General features: G+C 43.6%; 1 protein-coding gene across 1 annotated transcript in view; it reads right to left on the bottom strand.

Moving 5' to 3' along the window:
- The window catches only part of LOC147698856 (uromodulin-like 1), a 569,037-nt gene that overhangs the window by 303,692 nt on the left and 248,130 nt on the right, over window positions 1-17,215 (bottom strand). The window contains exon 9 of the mRNA XM_086935447.1: window positions 4,007-4,119. Coding sequence (XP_086791573.1) covers window positions 4,007-4,119 — 113 coding nt within the window. The remainder of the gene's footprint in view (window positions 1-4,006; window positions 4,120-17,215) is intronic.

Genomic DNA, 17,215 nt, shown 5'->3' with positions numbered 1-17,215 from the left:
CTGGGAGGGAAGCGGGGCAATGGTGACTCTAGCCGGGTTGGATAGTTCCTTGACAATAGAGAAAATATCCTTGGACCTATTGGTGGAATTCAAAATCTTGTTGGAGAAGTAGCTAGATTTCGCTCGGGCTATTGCAGATTTGTATTCCCTCAGCTGAGAAGAGAAGACAGCCTTTGTCTCGGGGGTATATCCTCGACGCCAGCGTCTTTCGGCCTGACGGAGACTGAGTTTCAGTGCCTTAAGTTCATCGGTGAACCACCTGTGGGCGTCGTGACTGTGCCGCGTCTTAACAGGTTTTAGGGGTGCCACTGAGTCAGCGGCAGAGACAAGCCATTGGGTAAGGTGGTCAGACTGGGAGTCAATGGAAGTGATGGGTCCCGTGATAGAGGGGGCTGATGAACACAGGAGGGAGGTGAATTTATTGAGGTCGGCCTTGTTCCAATTACGTGCCAGAAAATTAGAGTCTCGGGTGACATTGGTCGGGGGAGGCTTAGCAAGGGAAAAGGTGATGAGTAGATGATCTGACCAGGGGCAGGGGAGGACAAGGGGAGTGGAGATATCTAAGGAGGAAGTCCATACCTGGTCCAAAATATGGCCTTTAATGTGCGTGGGTGTGTGTATATGTTGGGTGCTTAATATTCACAATTAGAAATGACAGGTGACACCACCCTAATATCCTGGAATGTGCAGGAGTGAATACTGTGGTCAAGAGACATAGAATTAGGTCCTTATAGATATAGGAGTAATGTTAAAAATGCAATCTTATAAGCAGCACATTTTACACAAGTGGAACATCTCAAAATAAGGTCCGAATGGGGTGTTGGATGAGGGTTTCATCTAATTCACCAGAGGAGTTCTACATTGGATCAGACCACATTTTCCTCTAAAAGTGGATTCTTTCATGTAAGACTCTGGTAGGTGACACATAGAAACAGGGATACATTATACGCCATGGAGGTGATGTTTGTGAAGGCATATTCTCAGAATGTAGATGATGAAACTTTCTTCGTACGTGTCTGACTCTCTCTGCAGACCACGTGATTTTGTAGACTGGAGATTTCCATTTTATTTTGAACTGAATTTTAGATTGCTCTATAGTATTTGGAGGACCACTGGAAAGGGTCATCACTGCAATACTTAAAACAGTGAAAACCTCATTTAGTCTTAAAAAGAGTACTTGCACGTGCTTCTCCTGTTTTGACCATGACTGCACTGGTGGTAAAAAGGCATTTGAAATAAATGCTAGAATTCTGTCAAAGCTCAGGAAAATGTGGAAAATGTCTGGAGAAACTATTGTTGATTTCATTGCAGTTTCTATGCATTAATTTCATTCAACACCAATTTAAACCAATTTAAACCTGCTGGCAGTTCTTGAGTTTTGATCAGAGAGCATATTTATTTTCGACAGTTCCAAGAATGTTGTAGCTGGATTAAAATACATTGTTTGACACCTTAAATTGTGTGGGGAAATCCCAATGTTGCTGCATTTAAACGTGCACCTATAATGTTTCATGGAGGACCATGAAACCAACTGAACAACTATTACAGCTTACAAAAGGGTTTGTTTTTTCCCACTCTACAACCTGTTTTACAAATCAGGGCAGTAAAGTCTTAAAGAGTTTGCAGATGCTCTATGTGACGCTGTCCTTCGGTTTGGCCTACAGATCGGATATTCGAATGGATCAGCTCTATTTTATTTCCTGCACAAGCATCCTCCATCATCAGGTTCCTCTGAACCAGGTAGCAAGAGCACGTGGATCTCAAGTTACCTCCCTCCTAACCATGTTGCTAAGAATATCTGAGTGGGACCTCTTATCCATAACAAAAGCCACTTAGCATACAATGAATGTGGCTTTTTCTAAATATTATGCTACACATGACCTGCTCATACAGGATCCAAAACAGTGAATGAGCAGATAATGTATAAAAAATGGTTAACCACAGAGAGTTTAAAGGAGAGACTGGGTAAGTTAAATTTCAAGGAACTACGGTGCAAGACCCATACAAATTCTGAAGGCTACTTGTATTTCTCACCCCACAAAATACCAATTCATTTATTTTTCCCTATCACAATCAGAAAAAATAGATTTAACAAGATTGAGTATCTGGATAGGGCCATCTCAGATCATGTGCCGGTGAGAATTCACAAGGCACTTGAGGCTGCAGGCTCCAATCTCATTGGAGGTTAAAAAAGAGAAGCACTGCAAGATGCACCACACTTACATAATATAGATGAAACAGTAGGGCACTTCTTTATTTTTCCAGGCCTGGTGTGGGAGGCTTTCAAGGCATTACTAGAGGTAAATGTATGGGATAATCCATATTGAGGAGGTTGATCTACCTAATGCTGTGACTAAGTTGGAAAGAGACATTTGGGACTAGGAACGTAGGCTACTACAGGATGCAAAGACAAACCTCTCTCTCAAAACTAAAGACAATTACTTTGATAGTGCCAAATGAAGACTTAGGAAGTCACGACTACAGAAAGTTCACATCAGCACAACACGAAAGTGGGGATATAGGAGGTAGGCTGATAAATGATGAACAGTTTGTATAACAGAATATTGACAGCCAAAATATTGCAGAAAAAATATTAAGACCCCCAAATATCCGCCAGATACATGTAGTGTAAAGTTGAAATCTGTAGAGTACTGCACTGTTGTAGACCAGAATATGGGCATTACATATGTAAGTATATGCATTTAAACAGAATAAACATTTAAATTTTTTTTAGCTAATTTACAAAATATAATACATTTTTTAAAAAACATAAAAGATGTAGGAATTAATGTAATACCTTTTGCGTCTGAATAACAATAACTTAGTCTGAATTGTACGCTAGGTAAGCTCTTCATTCAGAGCTTGCAGCTGTGCAGTTTTTGCTACAGCTACATGTATTTCAAGCTTTAATTATTGTATCCTTTAGGTTTATTTTGTGCTTCTATTGTTCTGTTTATTGGCCCTAACTTGGTCATGCTTTGGTTTTTTCATTTTGTAACTTTGCAGTTTTTGGAAGGAAGTACACTAGGAGCAAGGGGAAAGTCTGAATAAGGTAGATGGCACAATTCCTGCAGCCTCACATTTTCATTGTACAGAAACACATTATGCAGCAACTGTGCAACATACTCTGTTTTACTTGCACCTCTTGCTTTTCTTAATCCATTTGAATAATTCTATTTCATTTCATTTGATAGCTTATCTATTTCTGCTGCACCTGCACCACTCATGCTACTATATCTGGGTCTCTCATTCTTTTGTGCCTTCATTTTTTTACCCTCTACAGCACCCCTAATCTGCTTTACCTTGCACCAAGCTACTGCACTTGCATTTCTTATATTCTGCACCTCTCTTTTGTGCTATACTTACATCTCTTATTCTGTCACATCTCTCAGACCACAGCAGCAGCATTTCTTTTTCCAGTGCACCTTTATCTCTCATTCTGATGCACATTTTATGATCCTCCTACACTTCTCATTCTGCTGCATCTCTTAATCTGCTGCATCTACACCTAATTAAGTACCTCTTATTCTGATGCCACAGCTTTTCTCTATTTTGCTGCACTTTTTGGTATTCAGCTGAACTTGCATTTGTTACCATCCTCCTAATAGCTCTCATTCAGTTGCACTTCTCATCCATACAGTTAGTCACTCACACATCACCAACCATTGACCCATTCTCTCTTTAATCCCATTACCCATTCACTCAACCACAGTCACACACTTGTCAACTAACGAAGAAGCACTTTCAGTAAACACTGTGAGGTACTGGATTTGCCAACGAATCATTTGTTTGTGAGTCAGTTTTTATGTGCCATAATGACCATAATTATATATTTCACTATCCAGAATTTCTACAGTTTAGTGCACATATAATCTCTTTGGTTAGCCTTACGCGCTGTTGTGTCATTTTATTTTTAGGGTACCTATTGTAGATGTAACATCTAGCACCTACACCTTTATCTGTTGTGTATTGTTAAACATGAAGTGTCAAAGCCTTTTAGTATTACCTCTTTTTCCAGCATACTTGTAAAATTCTGGTATTCCAAGCTGCTTGTATCGTTGAATTTCTCTGTAAAAATGTAGTTTGTGATCTTGAATGAACCAGTCACTACTTCTGCATCTAAGAAAGCACAAACAAAAAATGGTAAAACATAATTTCTCCACAAGTTAACATTCTATGAAGAATTGCATTTAAACCTCGTTGTCTTTTTCACAAACAATCACAAATGGCAGGTTACCGCATGACGCACAGTTTTGCCAGTGCAAACGTTTAAATGTAAGTCATTACCTTCCTTTCAGGTTTGTAAGCACAACTTTTTATTGCCTTTAAAAACTGCCCACATAGTACTTATGATCGATAACAGACTGGCCTTCTAAAACACTGACCTTCCAAGCTTCAAATCTCTGCAGATGCATTGCACATATCTAGATGTAGTGTTACCTGGTGACATGCAGGCTATTTGCCAGTGTAATCTATTAAAGAGTCACATTATATTCAACATGCCGTCTCCATAGTTATAAAGTTAAGCCTGACTGTGATACTCTGATTGAAATATTCATGAACATGGCAGTCCAGGCATATGACAGCTCTAAAAGTGCCAGCCCAGTCTATGATAACCCTAGCAGTGATAGCCCGGGCTTCATTGTCCTACCAGTCATAGCACAGGGTACCATAGCCCTAACTGTGCAGATGACCAGATAGCTAATGCAGTGATAGCCAAAACTATGACTGTACAGGCAACGATAGCCCTAACAGTTGCTGCCCAGACAAGCTATGAGAGCTGCACCATGTCATTAATGAAACATTAACTCACTTGCTATGTGCATGTCCTGCAATCAAGGAGTTGAGGAAACAGCATTTGAAACCCACTTTTCTTTTTAGTTTAAAAAGCTTTATTGATTAGATAAAAACAATGTAAAACATGAGTACAATAGCAAAGAAGAATACAACAAAAAAATAGATAAGAAGTGATCGGAAACATTGCAAATGGAAAAGTAAACCCCAATAAGGGGTAAAAAATATACCAATGAGAAATGCTTTTATAACTTGAAACCCACTTTTAATGAACTGAATATCTGCACATGCACACAGGCCGCAATCCGCTGGATGGAAGGTTCCTCTATAATCCTGTCCTGTCGGGGAGTAAAATATCTTGCAGTATTAAGGAAACTTTTCCGGCAAGAGGACTTAGAGGAACATAGAAAGTAAGCTGCGAGATGAACGCCGATCTGGGTAATAGCTCAAACACTGAGGCACATTAAAAGCCCCAGTAACTAGCTGTCCACAGGCTCAACCCATAATTGATTAAATGTACAGTATGACCTTTGAAGACTGACTGTCATTTTATTGTAAGGCATTGTATTTCTTGTTTTAAGTATCACTGCTCGCAGTCTTATCATAAAGCTGCTGGTTCTTAGGCACATTCGCAATTTAAAATGGTAAGAGTAATTTAATAGCCTAAGACTAACTCTGATCAGATCAAAAGAATATATGCCTGTGGCTTAGTACTTGCACTTTAGTTCACACTTCATGTGTTTTATTAGTGTTGTTTACATTTTAATAACCATAAGCCCTTTTTCCATTGAGTGTGACTTTGCTTAGGTGTTTTTTCCGTTTGAGTATGTTATGTCATTTTTATCTTTTTGCAAATTATAACGAAACTATAAAACTATGAACTATGATAGCGGTACCAGTGAAAGTCCAAACTATGGAAGACCTAAACCCATAGGCGTCGATTCGCCAGAATGCCTGGGGTAGCAGAAGTAACATCATACACCCCTTGGCCGTAATGATATCACCAGAAGTGATATTAATGTGCCTCTATAAACCAGAAATAATGCCAAGTCCAACAATAGATTGCAAAAAACACAGTTGATGGACAGAATGCAGAACAATGTCTTACATTCACCCAGTACAAATATCTGGGCCTAAATCCATCGTTTTTTTGCACTCCACACCAACTTAGGTCAGACAATGGCTATATGCAAATCAGCCTTGACCCTGTGCCTCATGGGAACAGTCCAGCCCGAACTACCAAGCCATGTCTTTCCTAGACCGGAATCAAGCACCCAAGGACCGGTTTCTGGCTATCAGCCTTCTTCAGCCTGGATAGCTTGACTCCAGTGATGTGGAGAGCCTGGGACTCACGTCTGAGCAAACCCAGCCCACTCGGGGTGAAAATTGCAAAAAACAGAGTTGATGGACAGAATGCAGAACAATGTCTTACATTCACCCCAGTACAAAGATCTGGGCCTAAATCCATCTTTTTTTGCACTCCACACCACCCTAGGTCAGCCAATGGCTATATGCAAATCAGCCTTGACCCTGTGCCTCATGGGAACAGTCCAGCCCCAACTACCAAGCCATGTCTTTCATAGACCGGAATCAAGCATCCAAGGACCGGTTTCTGGCTATCAGCCTTCTTCAGCCTGGATAGCTTGACTCCAGTGATGTGGAGAGCCTGGGACTCACGTCTGCGCATACCCAGCCCACTCGGGGTGAAAATTGCAAAAAACAGAGTTGATGGACAGAATGCAGAACAAAATCTTACATTCACCCCAGTACAAACATCGGGCCTAAATCCATCGTTTTTTTGCACTCCACACCACCCTAGGTCAGACAATGGCTATATGCAAATCAGCCTTGACCCTGTGCCTCATGGGAACAGTCCAGCCCGAACTACCAAGCCATGTCTTTCCTGGACCGGAATCAAGCATCCAAGGACCGGTTTCTGGCTATCAGCCTTCTTCAGCCTGGATAGCTTAACTCCAGTGATGTGGAGAGCCTGGGACTCACGTCTGAGCATACCCAGCCCACTCGGGGTGAAAATTGCAAAAAACACAGTTGATGGACAGAATGCAGAACAAAGTCTTACATTCACCCCAGTACAAAGATCTGGGCCTAAATCCATCGTTTGTTTGCACTCCACACCACCCTAGGTCAGTCAATAGCTATATGCAAATCAGCCTTGACCCTGTGCCTCATGGGAACAGTCCAGCCCGAACTACCAAGCCATGTCTTTCCTAGACCGGAATCAAGCATCCAAGGACCGGTTTCTGGCTATCAGCCTTCTTCAGCCTGGATAGCTTGACTCCAGTGATGTGGAGAGCCTGGGACTCACGTTTGAGCATACCCAGCCCACTCGGGGTGAAAATTGCAAAAAACACAGTTGATGGACAGAATGCAGAACAAAATCTTACATTCACCCCAGTACAAAGATCGGGCCTAAATCCATTGTTTTTTTGCACTCCACACGACCCTAGGTCAGACAATGGCTAAATGCAAATCAGCCTTGACCCTGTGCCTCATGGGAACAGTCCAGCCCGAACTACCAAGCCATGTCTTTCCTAGACCGGAATCAAGCATCCAAGGACCGGTTTCTGGCTATCAGCCTTCTTCAGCCTGGATAGCTTGACTCCAGTGATGTGGAGAGCCTGGGACTCACGTATTGAGCATACCCAGCCCACTCGGGGTGAAAATTGCAAAAAACACAGTTGATGGACAGATTTTATTGTAAGGCATTGTATTTCTTGTTTTAAGTATCACTGCTCGCAGTCTTATCATAAAGCTGCTGGTTCTTAGGCACATTCTCAATTTAAAATGGTAAGAGTAAATTAATAGCCTAAGACTAACTCTGATCAGATCAAAAGAATATATGCCTGTGGCTTAGTACTTGCACTTTAGTTCACACCTCATGTGTTTTATTAGTGTTGTTTACATTTTAATAACCATAAGCCCTTTCTCCATTGAGTGTGACTTTGCTTAGGTGTTTTTTCCGTTTGAGTATGTTATGTCATTTTTATCTTTTTGCAAATTATAACGAAACTTTAAAACTATGAACTATGATAGCGGTACCAGTGAAAGCCCAAACTATGGTAGACCTAAACCCATAGGTGTCGATTCGCCAGAATGCCTGGGGTAGCGGAAGTAACATCATACACCCCTTGGTCGTAATGATATCACCAGAAGTGATATTAAAGTGCCTCTATAAACCAGGAATAATGCCAAGTCCAACAGTAGAGTTGCAAGTGTAATATAATATTCTCACTCATGCTCACTTATTCACAATCACTCTCGCTCACTCATTCATTTGCCCTCTTTCTAACCCTAGCTCACTCATGAACACTCTCTCACTCACTCTTACACTGACTTACTTATACTTTCCCACACTCACTTTCACACACACACACATTCTCACATACAAACATATATGTTCACACACACACACACACACTCTCACCCATACTCCCTCTCATCCACATGCATGCACACTACATACATTTAAAATAATGTGATTTTACCTACCTAAGATGCCAGTGAAAGTCACATCCCTGATCCTGGTGCTCCACTTTGTATAACATCAATTGTGAATAATAGACTATTGACTATTATTCACTATTAATGTAAAACAAAAAGAATAGCAAGAACCAAGGAGGTTGGTGCATGTCACTGTGCTCTTAGCACTATTTTGCCACCAATGATGCCAGGTATCGCAAAGGCTGTGACAGAGGTCGCAAGGGGCATATAACAATAACGTATCTGTTCCCTCTGTAGGCACTGTCTCAAACATTTGGTTTTCTATCGTCGGGATACCCTGCTTTGGAGTAATCACATGCTTTATAAAATTCATGTCAATCAAAGCAAATTAATAATACCCTGGAGGAGAAATTTTATTTCCAATTTGTGCAAAGCAGTACAGCAGAGCTGATACAGGAATCAAAAGCAGATACGTGTTTGCAGAATTCAATAGCCAGGGAGAGAAGGATAACACTGGTTATTTGAACAATCACCACTAAGCAGTTCTTTTTCCTCTGCGCAAATTGAGGAGTTGGCGCCTAGTCTGTCTTCTGATAATGCTCTATATTTAACTTCTTGAGATCACAGAAATACAACTATAGTGGCGATACTGGGAATAAAATTAATAAAGCTAATCAAAGGTATATGCAGCAAAATCAAGAGCATCTACGACAACTTCGACGAAGACAACCAACACACTGAACCCTCACCAACCACCCCGACACCATGAAGCCAACTATCCACAACTGGACAGCCCTCACCACCGAAGACACACTGAAGAAGATTAACTCAATCCACTCCGGGGCCCCCACAGAACCCTGCCCCACCACATTTTCAACAGAGTAGCCGAGACCATCGCACCCATACTCCGCCACACCATCAAATGCTCCCTGTCTACCCCATTGTTCCCCGATGACTGGAAACAGGCCGAGATCAACCGCCTCCTCAAGAAACTCTCGGTGGACCCCACTGACCACAAAAACTACAGACCCATTTCCCTGCTCCCTTTCCCAGCGAAAGTCATTGAGAAAGCCATTAACAGCCAACTCGCCACATTCATCGAAGAGCACAACATCTGCGACTCCTCCGAATCCGGCTTCAGAAATAACAACGGCAGGGAAACCGGCCTCCTCGCCGCATCAGACGACATCCGCACCCTACTGGACAAAGGAGAAACTGCAGCCCACATCCTCCTCGACTTCACAGCGGCATTCGACACAGTCTCTCAAAGCATCCTAATATGCAGACTCCATGATGCAGGGATTCTAGACAAGGCCCTCGACTGGATCCACTCCTTTCTCTCCGCAGAACACAGCGGGTCAGACTCCCCCATTTCCTCTCAGACCCTACACCAACCACCTGCGGAGTCCCCCAGGGGTCATCCTTCAGCCCCACGCTCTTCAACGTCTACATGGCTCCGCTCGCCCCCTCCGTAAGAATATATGGACTCAACATTGTGTCATACACAGCCGACACCCAACTCATCCTCTCCCTATCCAACGAACCCAACACCGCCAGACAAAATTTCCGAGAAGGCATGGAACCGGTTGCCAAATGGATGAAAAACACGGCAACGCACTCCATGCCGGATTAAACAAAAACCTCACACGCAAGCTACAGAACATCAAAAACGACGCTGCAAGGCTGGTTCTCAACCTACCAAGACACTGCCACATCTCACAGCACCTGCACACACTCTACTGGCTACCCATCGAAGCTAGAGTCACCTTCAAGATGCTCACCCACTCTCACAATGCCCTTCATGACACTGGCCCAGAATAGCTGAACAGCCGACTCAAATTCCTAAGCACCCCAAAGGACCCTAAGATCAGCCCAGCTCTCCTATGCTATAGTCTTCCATACCAGAAAGATCAGATCGTGTGGCTGCTGCTTCTCCTTCCTCGCAGCCAGAGCCTGGAACACCCTCCCTCTCCACCTCAGACAGACTACATCTCTCCCCATCTTCACAAGAAACCTCAAAACCTGGCTCTTCGACAGACCCCCTCCTTGATGGAATGGAACCTGCGAACCCCCCCTCCCCCAGCGCCCTGAGACCCTCACGGGTGAGTAGTAGCTCTTAACAAACACGTGATTGATTGATTGATTGATTGATTGATTGGTTTCTTTAGGTCTGCTAAAATCACCTGTGTGAAAAGAATGGACCTGATGTTGGCAAAAAGTGGCCTCAAATTGTAAACTGACTTCCGAATGAAAAGGAATTTTGCGAACCAACCTATGTACTAGTAAGTTGATTCACAAAATTCCGACTCACAATTAGACCAACCTTATGAATATTCACGAAATAGGTCATAAATTGTGTCTCCCTACTATTGGATGCCATCAGAGGGATGGTGGCCTGCTGGGGTCAGCAGACCGACTTAACTGTGATTGCATTTTAAATGAAGTAGGTTTTTTTTAAATGTATCTTTTTTCCCTAAGGGACACAGGTCTGCATTGAAAAAGAAAAAGGTTTTGGTTTGTTTGCTTGAGAGTTGTCAAACCACTGCCTGCTCCCCAGCAAACATTTTTTTAACATTCACAAATGGGAAGCGAACCTATTCCATTTGTGAAAGGATTATTACCTCCATTGAGGTGACAGTAACATTTTATTCTTTTGGGACTGGATTTCGCTCACAAAAAACTGATTCATCTCTAAACAAATTGATGTTTGAAAGGAGGCACCCTAAAAACGTCTCTTCAAAAAAGCGAATTATAATAATGGGTTCTAAACCCATTTTGTGATTTTGTACCCTGTTACTGACTCAAAATATGGGTTTATACATTAGAAGAGGGGTGAAATCTGCCCCCCAGGCCGACTAGGAGGGGGAGGGGCTGGCTGATTAGCGGCCGTTTTGCACTTTGGACTACTTTTGGGAATAGCCCAATTGTAGCCCAAAAATTAATAAATTAGGGCTCTGTGCTTTCCCAGCCAACATTTTAGGTTTGGTGACCTGGTGGCTGGGAGCGGTGTGGGTAGCTAGCATTGTTTGCCCCTCCCTCCCACCTTAAAATATGGCGCTATGGGATTTTCACCAGTTGAGGTTTTGGTGGCTAAAGTTTAGGGCTAGGTTTGTTGAGACAGGTGCATAGGGTTATGCTAATTGTATACGTGTTGCTTGGACATGTGCAAGCAGGGCTGTTAAAAGTTGGACAGGATTGGCAGAAGTTTTTGCTTAAGTGTTGGAAGTTTGTGAGCAGGGGCAGTGTAAGGGTAGGCAGGTAGGCTAAGTTCAGAGTAGATGTTTGGTAGTTAGAGTTGCAGAAGTGCAGGTAAGGGTTTGGGTTTCATTGGAAGGCAGGATTTGCAACTGCAACATTGGGTAATGTGGTTGTAATGTTATTATGGTATTGGCAGGGTGGGGGATTTGATGTGGGGATCGTAGGGGCGGGGGGAAACAGGGGATCAGTTATTTGATGTATAGAGAGGTTTTAGTTTTGTAAGGCAGTTGCCAGTGTTTTCACTGTGATATGCACCTGTTTCAATAAAGCGGCCTTTTACACACACAAATTTGGGTTTGGTTTGGCTTGAACCCGTCCCTCTCAAATAGCCGTTTTGGAGGCTCAAACTGTGTGAATTTGCGAATCACAGGCTTTGTGACAGCAAAATCGTTTTGTACAATCGGCTCAAAATTACTGAGCAATCTATTGGCCCTAAAACAACCAAAATTGTTAAAAGGGCATATAAAGTGTGCTTAGTTCCATCCCCTGGAAGTGCACAAATATCCTGTGTTTGCTGCATGAGATGGAGAAACTACAAGTTCCGTCTGTATTTAATTTTAGGGAGAGGCTAAAAATCTCCAAATTAATGCGGGGCTGCAGACAGCAGAGTTCATAAACACAGATTAGTAATTGAGTATTCCTGCTTCTGGGCTCTGCTGTCAACAGCACATGCACTAACTCGGAGAGTTAATGGATGCACTGAAGTAGGAAAAAGAAACACACAACCCCCCTAATGCGTCAGCGTTCCTGTTTCTGGCGGATGCTCTTGAGTATTGGTACCCAGGGTTCAACATGCTTTCCTTCCCCATTCGTGTGCACATTTTGTATTTTGAGCAATATTTCCTACTTGATGCTACCCAGTGCCAGCTGGAGAAAGGATGAGCTGTGAACTGGCATACACAATACAGGGGATACCATCCATGCTTGACTGGGTCTGCCTCAGGCATGGTTAAATATATAGGGCCTCATTTATGAAAAGTGACGCATCGCTGCGTGAAAACAGCGATGCGTCACTTTTCACTGCGCACTCCTTGCGACACCAATGATGCGTCATATTTAATGTATGACGCATCATGTCGCAAGGAGTTACAGATACGTCAGTATTTCTGACGCATCTGTAAGCACAAAAGTGACGCATTGCTGGAGTGTGTCACAAAAGTGACGCAACTCCAGCAATGCGTCCTTTCACATGGGGAAAGCCCCATGTGAAAGGGCTTGCGTCAGTCTTACGCCTGCTGTGAGGCAGGCGCAAGATTTTGACGCAACCGCATCCTAAAAGTGACGCAGTGAAATCTCATAGATTTCACTGCGTCACTATTACGAGGCTTTTTGCGGGGGAACGCCCCCTCTGCATACATTATACCTGACGCAGGTATAATGTGGCGCAGGGGTTTAAAAAGTGACGCATCTACCTAGATGCGTCACTTTTTAAATATGGGGCAACAAGGCGCATGTTTTACACTGCTGATGCGTCACAAAAAGTGACGCATCCGCAGCGCAAAACTGACGCAAGGCCTCATAAATGAGGCCCATAAGGTTTAGCTCTGAACAGGAACAAACTCTGGTGGCATAACTTGTAATCTGCCAAATGTGGGTACTCAATTACAGCTGTACTTCACTAAAGCTACTATGGAAGTCTTCAATCTGCCCAGCAATGAGGAATGCTACCAGGTGAGTGCCTGTCGGCAGGGACACCAAAGTCAAGTCATCTGATTCCACCAAACAAATCACTGTAATCTGAAGGCCCATAAGTGCTAATTGTGTCCCTGATGGCAGATCTGAACTAGGGTGGCTTGGTGAGCAAAATAACGATGGATTAACCCCAGATCTGTGACTGGGGTGAATGTTTTGCCATTGTGCAACATTCCGTCCATCATCTTGTGTGCATTGCAGGTTTTTTAAATCAGCCAGGATAGCAAGATCATTGTGGAACCCTCTCTTGTACTAACCTTTGCCATTCCAGTGTGTGGCCGACATGTTCATTTGAATTTGAAAACAGGATGTTCAGCTGTACCTAATCAGTTTAACACTACCACTAAGTAACTGTGATGGGAGTCCAATTGGTGGGGCGCAAGGTAGGATTCCCCAGGTTTCGTTCTTCTACACAGACTGGATTCATTCATAACCGTTAAAAGGGGCCTGGAGCTCTGATGCAAGTATTGCTTAGAGATTAGATGAAATAAAGTAATCCAATCAAAGTGGCGTTAAAAGCTATTTTATTCTTCGTGGTAATGTAAACTCCTGACACGTGTTTCACTGTGAACTATAGGCTGTTGAGATTTAACAAGGCTTTTAACTAATTCAGAGTAAAGTCAGTAGTGAAGAGAGTAGCGTATACGTTGATAGCCATGAACCCTCATATAATTTATACATAATAAAAACATAGAAAGAAAAAAAACATTTAGCACCATCATAATTGATATGAATTAGATTATTAAATGTATGTACAAATGATACTTCCAACTGCGTGCGGGACCCTTGTAAAGGCTTTTTAACTTTGTACCATGTTCCTCAGGTCCAGTGCTTTAAATGGGCAGTACTTTAAATTTTAGCCCCTTTAGTACCAGAACTTCTCCTAGGACAAGGAGAGTACTGGTAGTCACTGGGGCCTTGCCTAGACACAGGTGGCGCTGGATGTACGACATTACAATGCATGCTTTTACATCGCATGCTTTTACAACGCGGGTTTTTAGTGCTTTGGGGCGCTTGATAGTGAATAGTTTAATTTACTATTCCAACTCCAGTCCCCGTGGATAGTAGGGAAGGTGTTGGACAGTAAATTAAACCTATTCCCTATCCTAGAGCGCCCCCCAGCGCAATTCGTTGTAATGGTTTGCGTTGTAAAAGTTGCATCGTAAAGGCACTGCGTGGTAAAAGTTGCGTTGTAAGTGATGTTTCCCGGTGGCGTTCTTCACATTTTCTCGTGCCTCAGCAGCACTTTTACACGACCCGCTCTGATTCTGCAATCCTGAGCTGAGATCGCACAGGAGCGCCAGAACAGCAGCTCATGTCACCAGGACAGAGCAATTGTGTTGTGCTTCTTGGCAACACTTCCAGCAGCGGTGTGATGGCAGGGTGTTTTGCTTTCCCTTTGATCCTGCACAGTAGGAGTTGAGAGCCCACCATAAAACTAATGCACGAGGGCGTGGGGGGCATTCTTCAGGGCAGTACAGCTTTTTAGCATGCCATTGTTTTAAATGCCTGAAAATGTTAGTTCATCAGCAATGTAAATTAAGCATTTTAACTTGAATGTGAATCCCTGCCCTTGAGCCAATTTTATGATTACCCTCAAACGACAAAACACCTTAGAGGCAACACCATTTTTTGGGGTTTGGTGCATTTAAGCCTCTTGTTTCGTATGGGAAACCATGCATAACCGAAATGCGACAGGCAGCTCCATGGAATGCCTTTGGTTTTCAGACAGTTCCGATTTTCTCTGGTACTGCTTTTGCATGCTGGGACTCGTATATCTCCTTTCTCATTATAAGTAAGGGTTTCTAAAAATTCCAGCATGCAAAGCTTTATTGGCAAAATTGAGAGACAGGTTTGAACATAGCCTTATTAGTAAATGCTTTATAAATTATTATTAGGACCATAACCATTGGACGGATACTTCAAATTTTTTTTGCAATGCATGTGGATTTCTAGCATATAAAGTTAGGAAAGGTTAAAACCTAGCCCCGCCCCTAGTCCCGCCCCACACTCCACCCCCCAGTCCACCGCTCCTTTTGGTGAGTACCTGCCCTTATTTTTTTTTCATTTAAAGCACTGCTCAGGTCTAAGGAGCATATGCAATTTGCGATTCCTTAAATGCAATCGCAAAATAGGGAATGGCAAATTTTGCGATTCCCTATTTTGCAATGGTCTTTTGGGATGATACATACCAAAAGGCCTTTTCCCGTTCGCAAACGGGCCGATTCCGAGAATCGGCCCGTTTGCTAACGGAAATTGGGCTTCATACATAGGCCCCTAAGTTCTTTGAGGCTTTGTTTGTAGATTTCCAAGGTCCGGGGTATTGTTATTGTTATTGTTATTGTTATTGTCATTTTGTATAGCGCCAATTCACCTGCAGGTCTCAGGGCGCTTTGACCGCAAAACACAACAACCGAGTTAGCCGAAAGGGAGTGGAGGAACTGGGTAAGACTATGCTGGGCTGAGCGTTGCTCTGAATAAAATTGTTTTTAGGGCTTTCCTGAAACGGAGTAAATTGCCATCCTTATGGAGGGCCTCAGGCAAATCGTTCCAGAGATTAGGTAGTCGGACGGAGAAGGATCTCTAGCCCTTTGTGGCCAGTCTGAACCGGGGACATACCAGCAATTGGGCGTCGGAGGACCTGAGACTTCTTTCAGGTCTGTAAATCTCTAGCCGTTCCTTGATATACGCCGGGGCTTGTCCATAAATGGATTTGTGGGCTATACAGAGGCTTTTGAAGACTGACCTTTGCCCAACTGGCAGCCAATGAAGGCTCCGTAGTAACGGGGAGGCATGTGCTCTTCTTGGGAGTTTGAAGATGAGTCTAGCCGCGTCATTTAAGACCACCTGCAGTCTGTTGACCAGAGTTTTAGGTAGGCCCAGGTAGAGCGCATTTCCATAATCAAGCCTCGATAGTATGGTGGCAGAAACTACCGTGCGAAGCATTGACTGGGAGAGGAGTGGAACTAATTTGCGCAGCTGTCTTATGAGGCCAGTGCAGGTTCCAACCACAGTGGAGATCTGGCTGACCATTGAGAGGGCACTGTCTATCTTAATGCCTAGACTTTTGACCGCGTCAGCTGGCTTAGGGGTCGGGCCCAATTCCTGAGGCCAGTACAGGTCACTCCAGGGCGAGCAATTTGATGAAACTATCAGCACCTCAGTTTTTTCGGGGTTTATTTTTAGGAGGTTCGTGGACATCCAATGGACTGTGTATCTAAGCACCTCCTGTGCGTGTAGCTGAGCCTGTATAGTGTTGTCTATGCTCAACAGCAGCTGTGTATCGTCGGCATAATTGAACACACGGCAGCCCATCTCAGCTAGTGTATTTATCAGAGGTTGAAGATATAGGTTGAACAGGAGTGGGGACAATGCTGAGCCCTGGGGGACTCCACATGTCAGATCTCCCACTCCTGATATCCTGTCTCCCAGCTGAATCCTCTGTGTTCTCCTGGTTAGAAAAGATTCCAACCATCGGTAGGCTGAGTCCCGGACCCCAAATCCGGACAACCTGTCCAAATGTAGGGTGTGGCTGACAGTATCGAACGCCGCTGAAAGATCTAATATTATCAGGGCGCTCGTTTTTTTCCTGTCAGCCATCCCTCTGAGCTCATCCAGCACCGAGAGCATGACTAACTCGGTGCTGTGATGTGCACAGAAACCTGCCTGTATCTCATGGAGAAGATGGTTGGATTCCAGGAATTATGCCAGGGATTTCAGCACATGTTGCTCAAGCACTTTTGACAGGAACGGAAGCTGGGAAATGGGCCTGTAGTTTTTAGGACTTTGGTGTCTGCCCCGGCTTTTTTTAGTAGTGGTTTCACTCGTGCTTCTTTGAAGCTAGTGGGAAGCCGTCCGGTATCTAATGATTTATTTAATATAGTCAGTATGTGATCCTCTAGACTGGGGCGGGCTAAGCAGAACACACTTGGGGGGCATGGATCTGCTGGGGAGCCAGACTTTGTCTTCCTCATCAGGGATTCAAGGATTAATGGGTCAATCGGGGGGG

The sequence above is a fragment of the Lissotriton vulgaris genome, chromosome 8 (genome assembly GCF_964263255.1).
Source record: "Lissotriton vulgaris chromosome 8, aLisVul1.2, whole genome shotgun sequence".
NCBI lineage: Eukaryota > Metazoa > Chordata > Amphibia > Caudata > Salamandridae > Lissotriton > Lissotriton vulgaris.
Note: the sequence above shows the minus strand (reverse complement) of the source record. Positions and strands in the feature narration are given on the sequence as shown.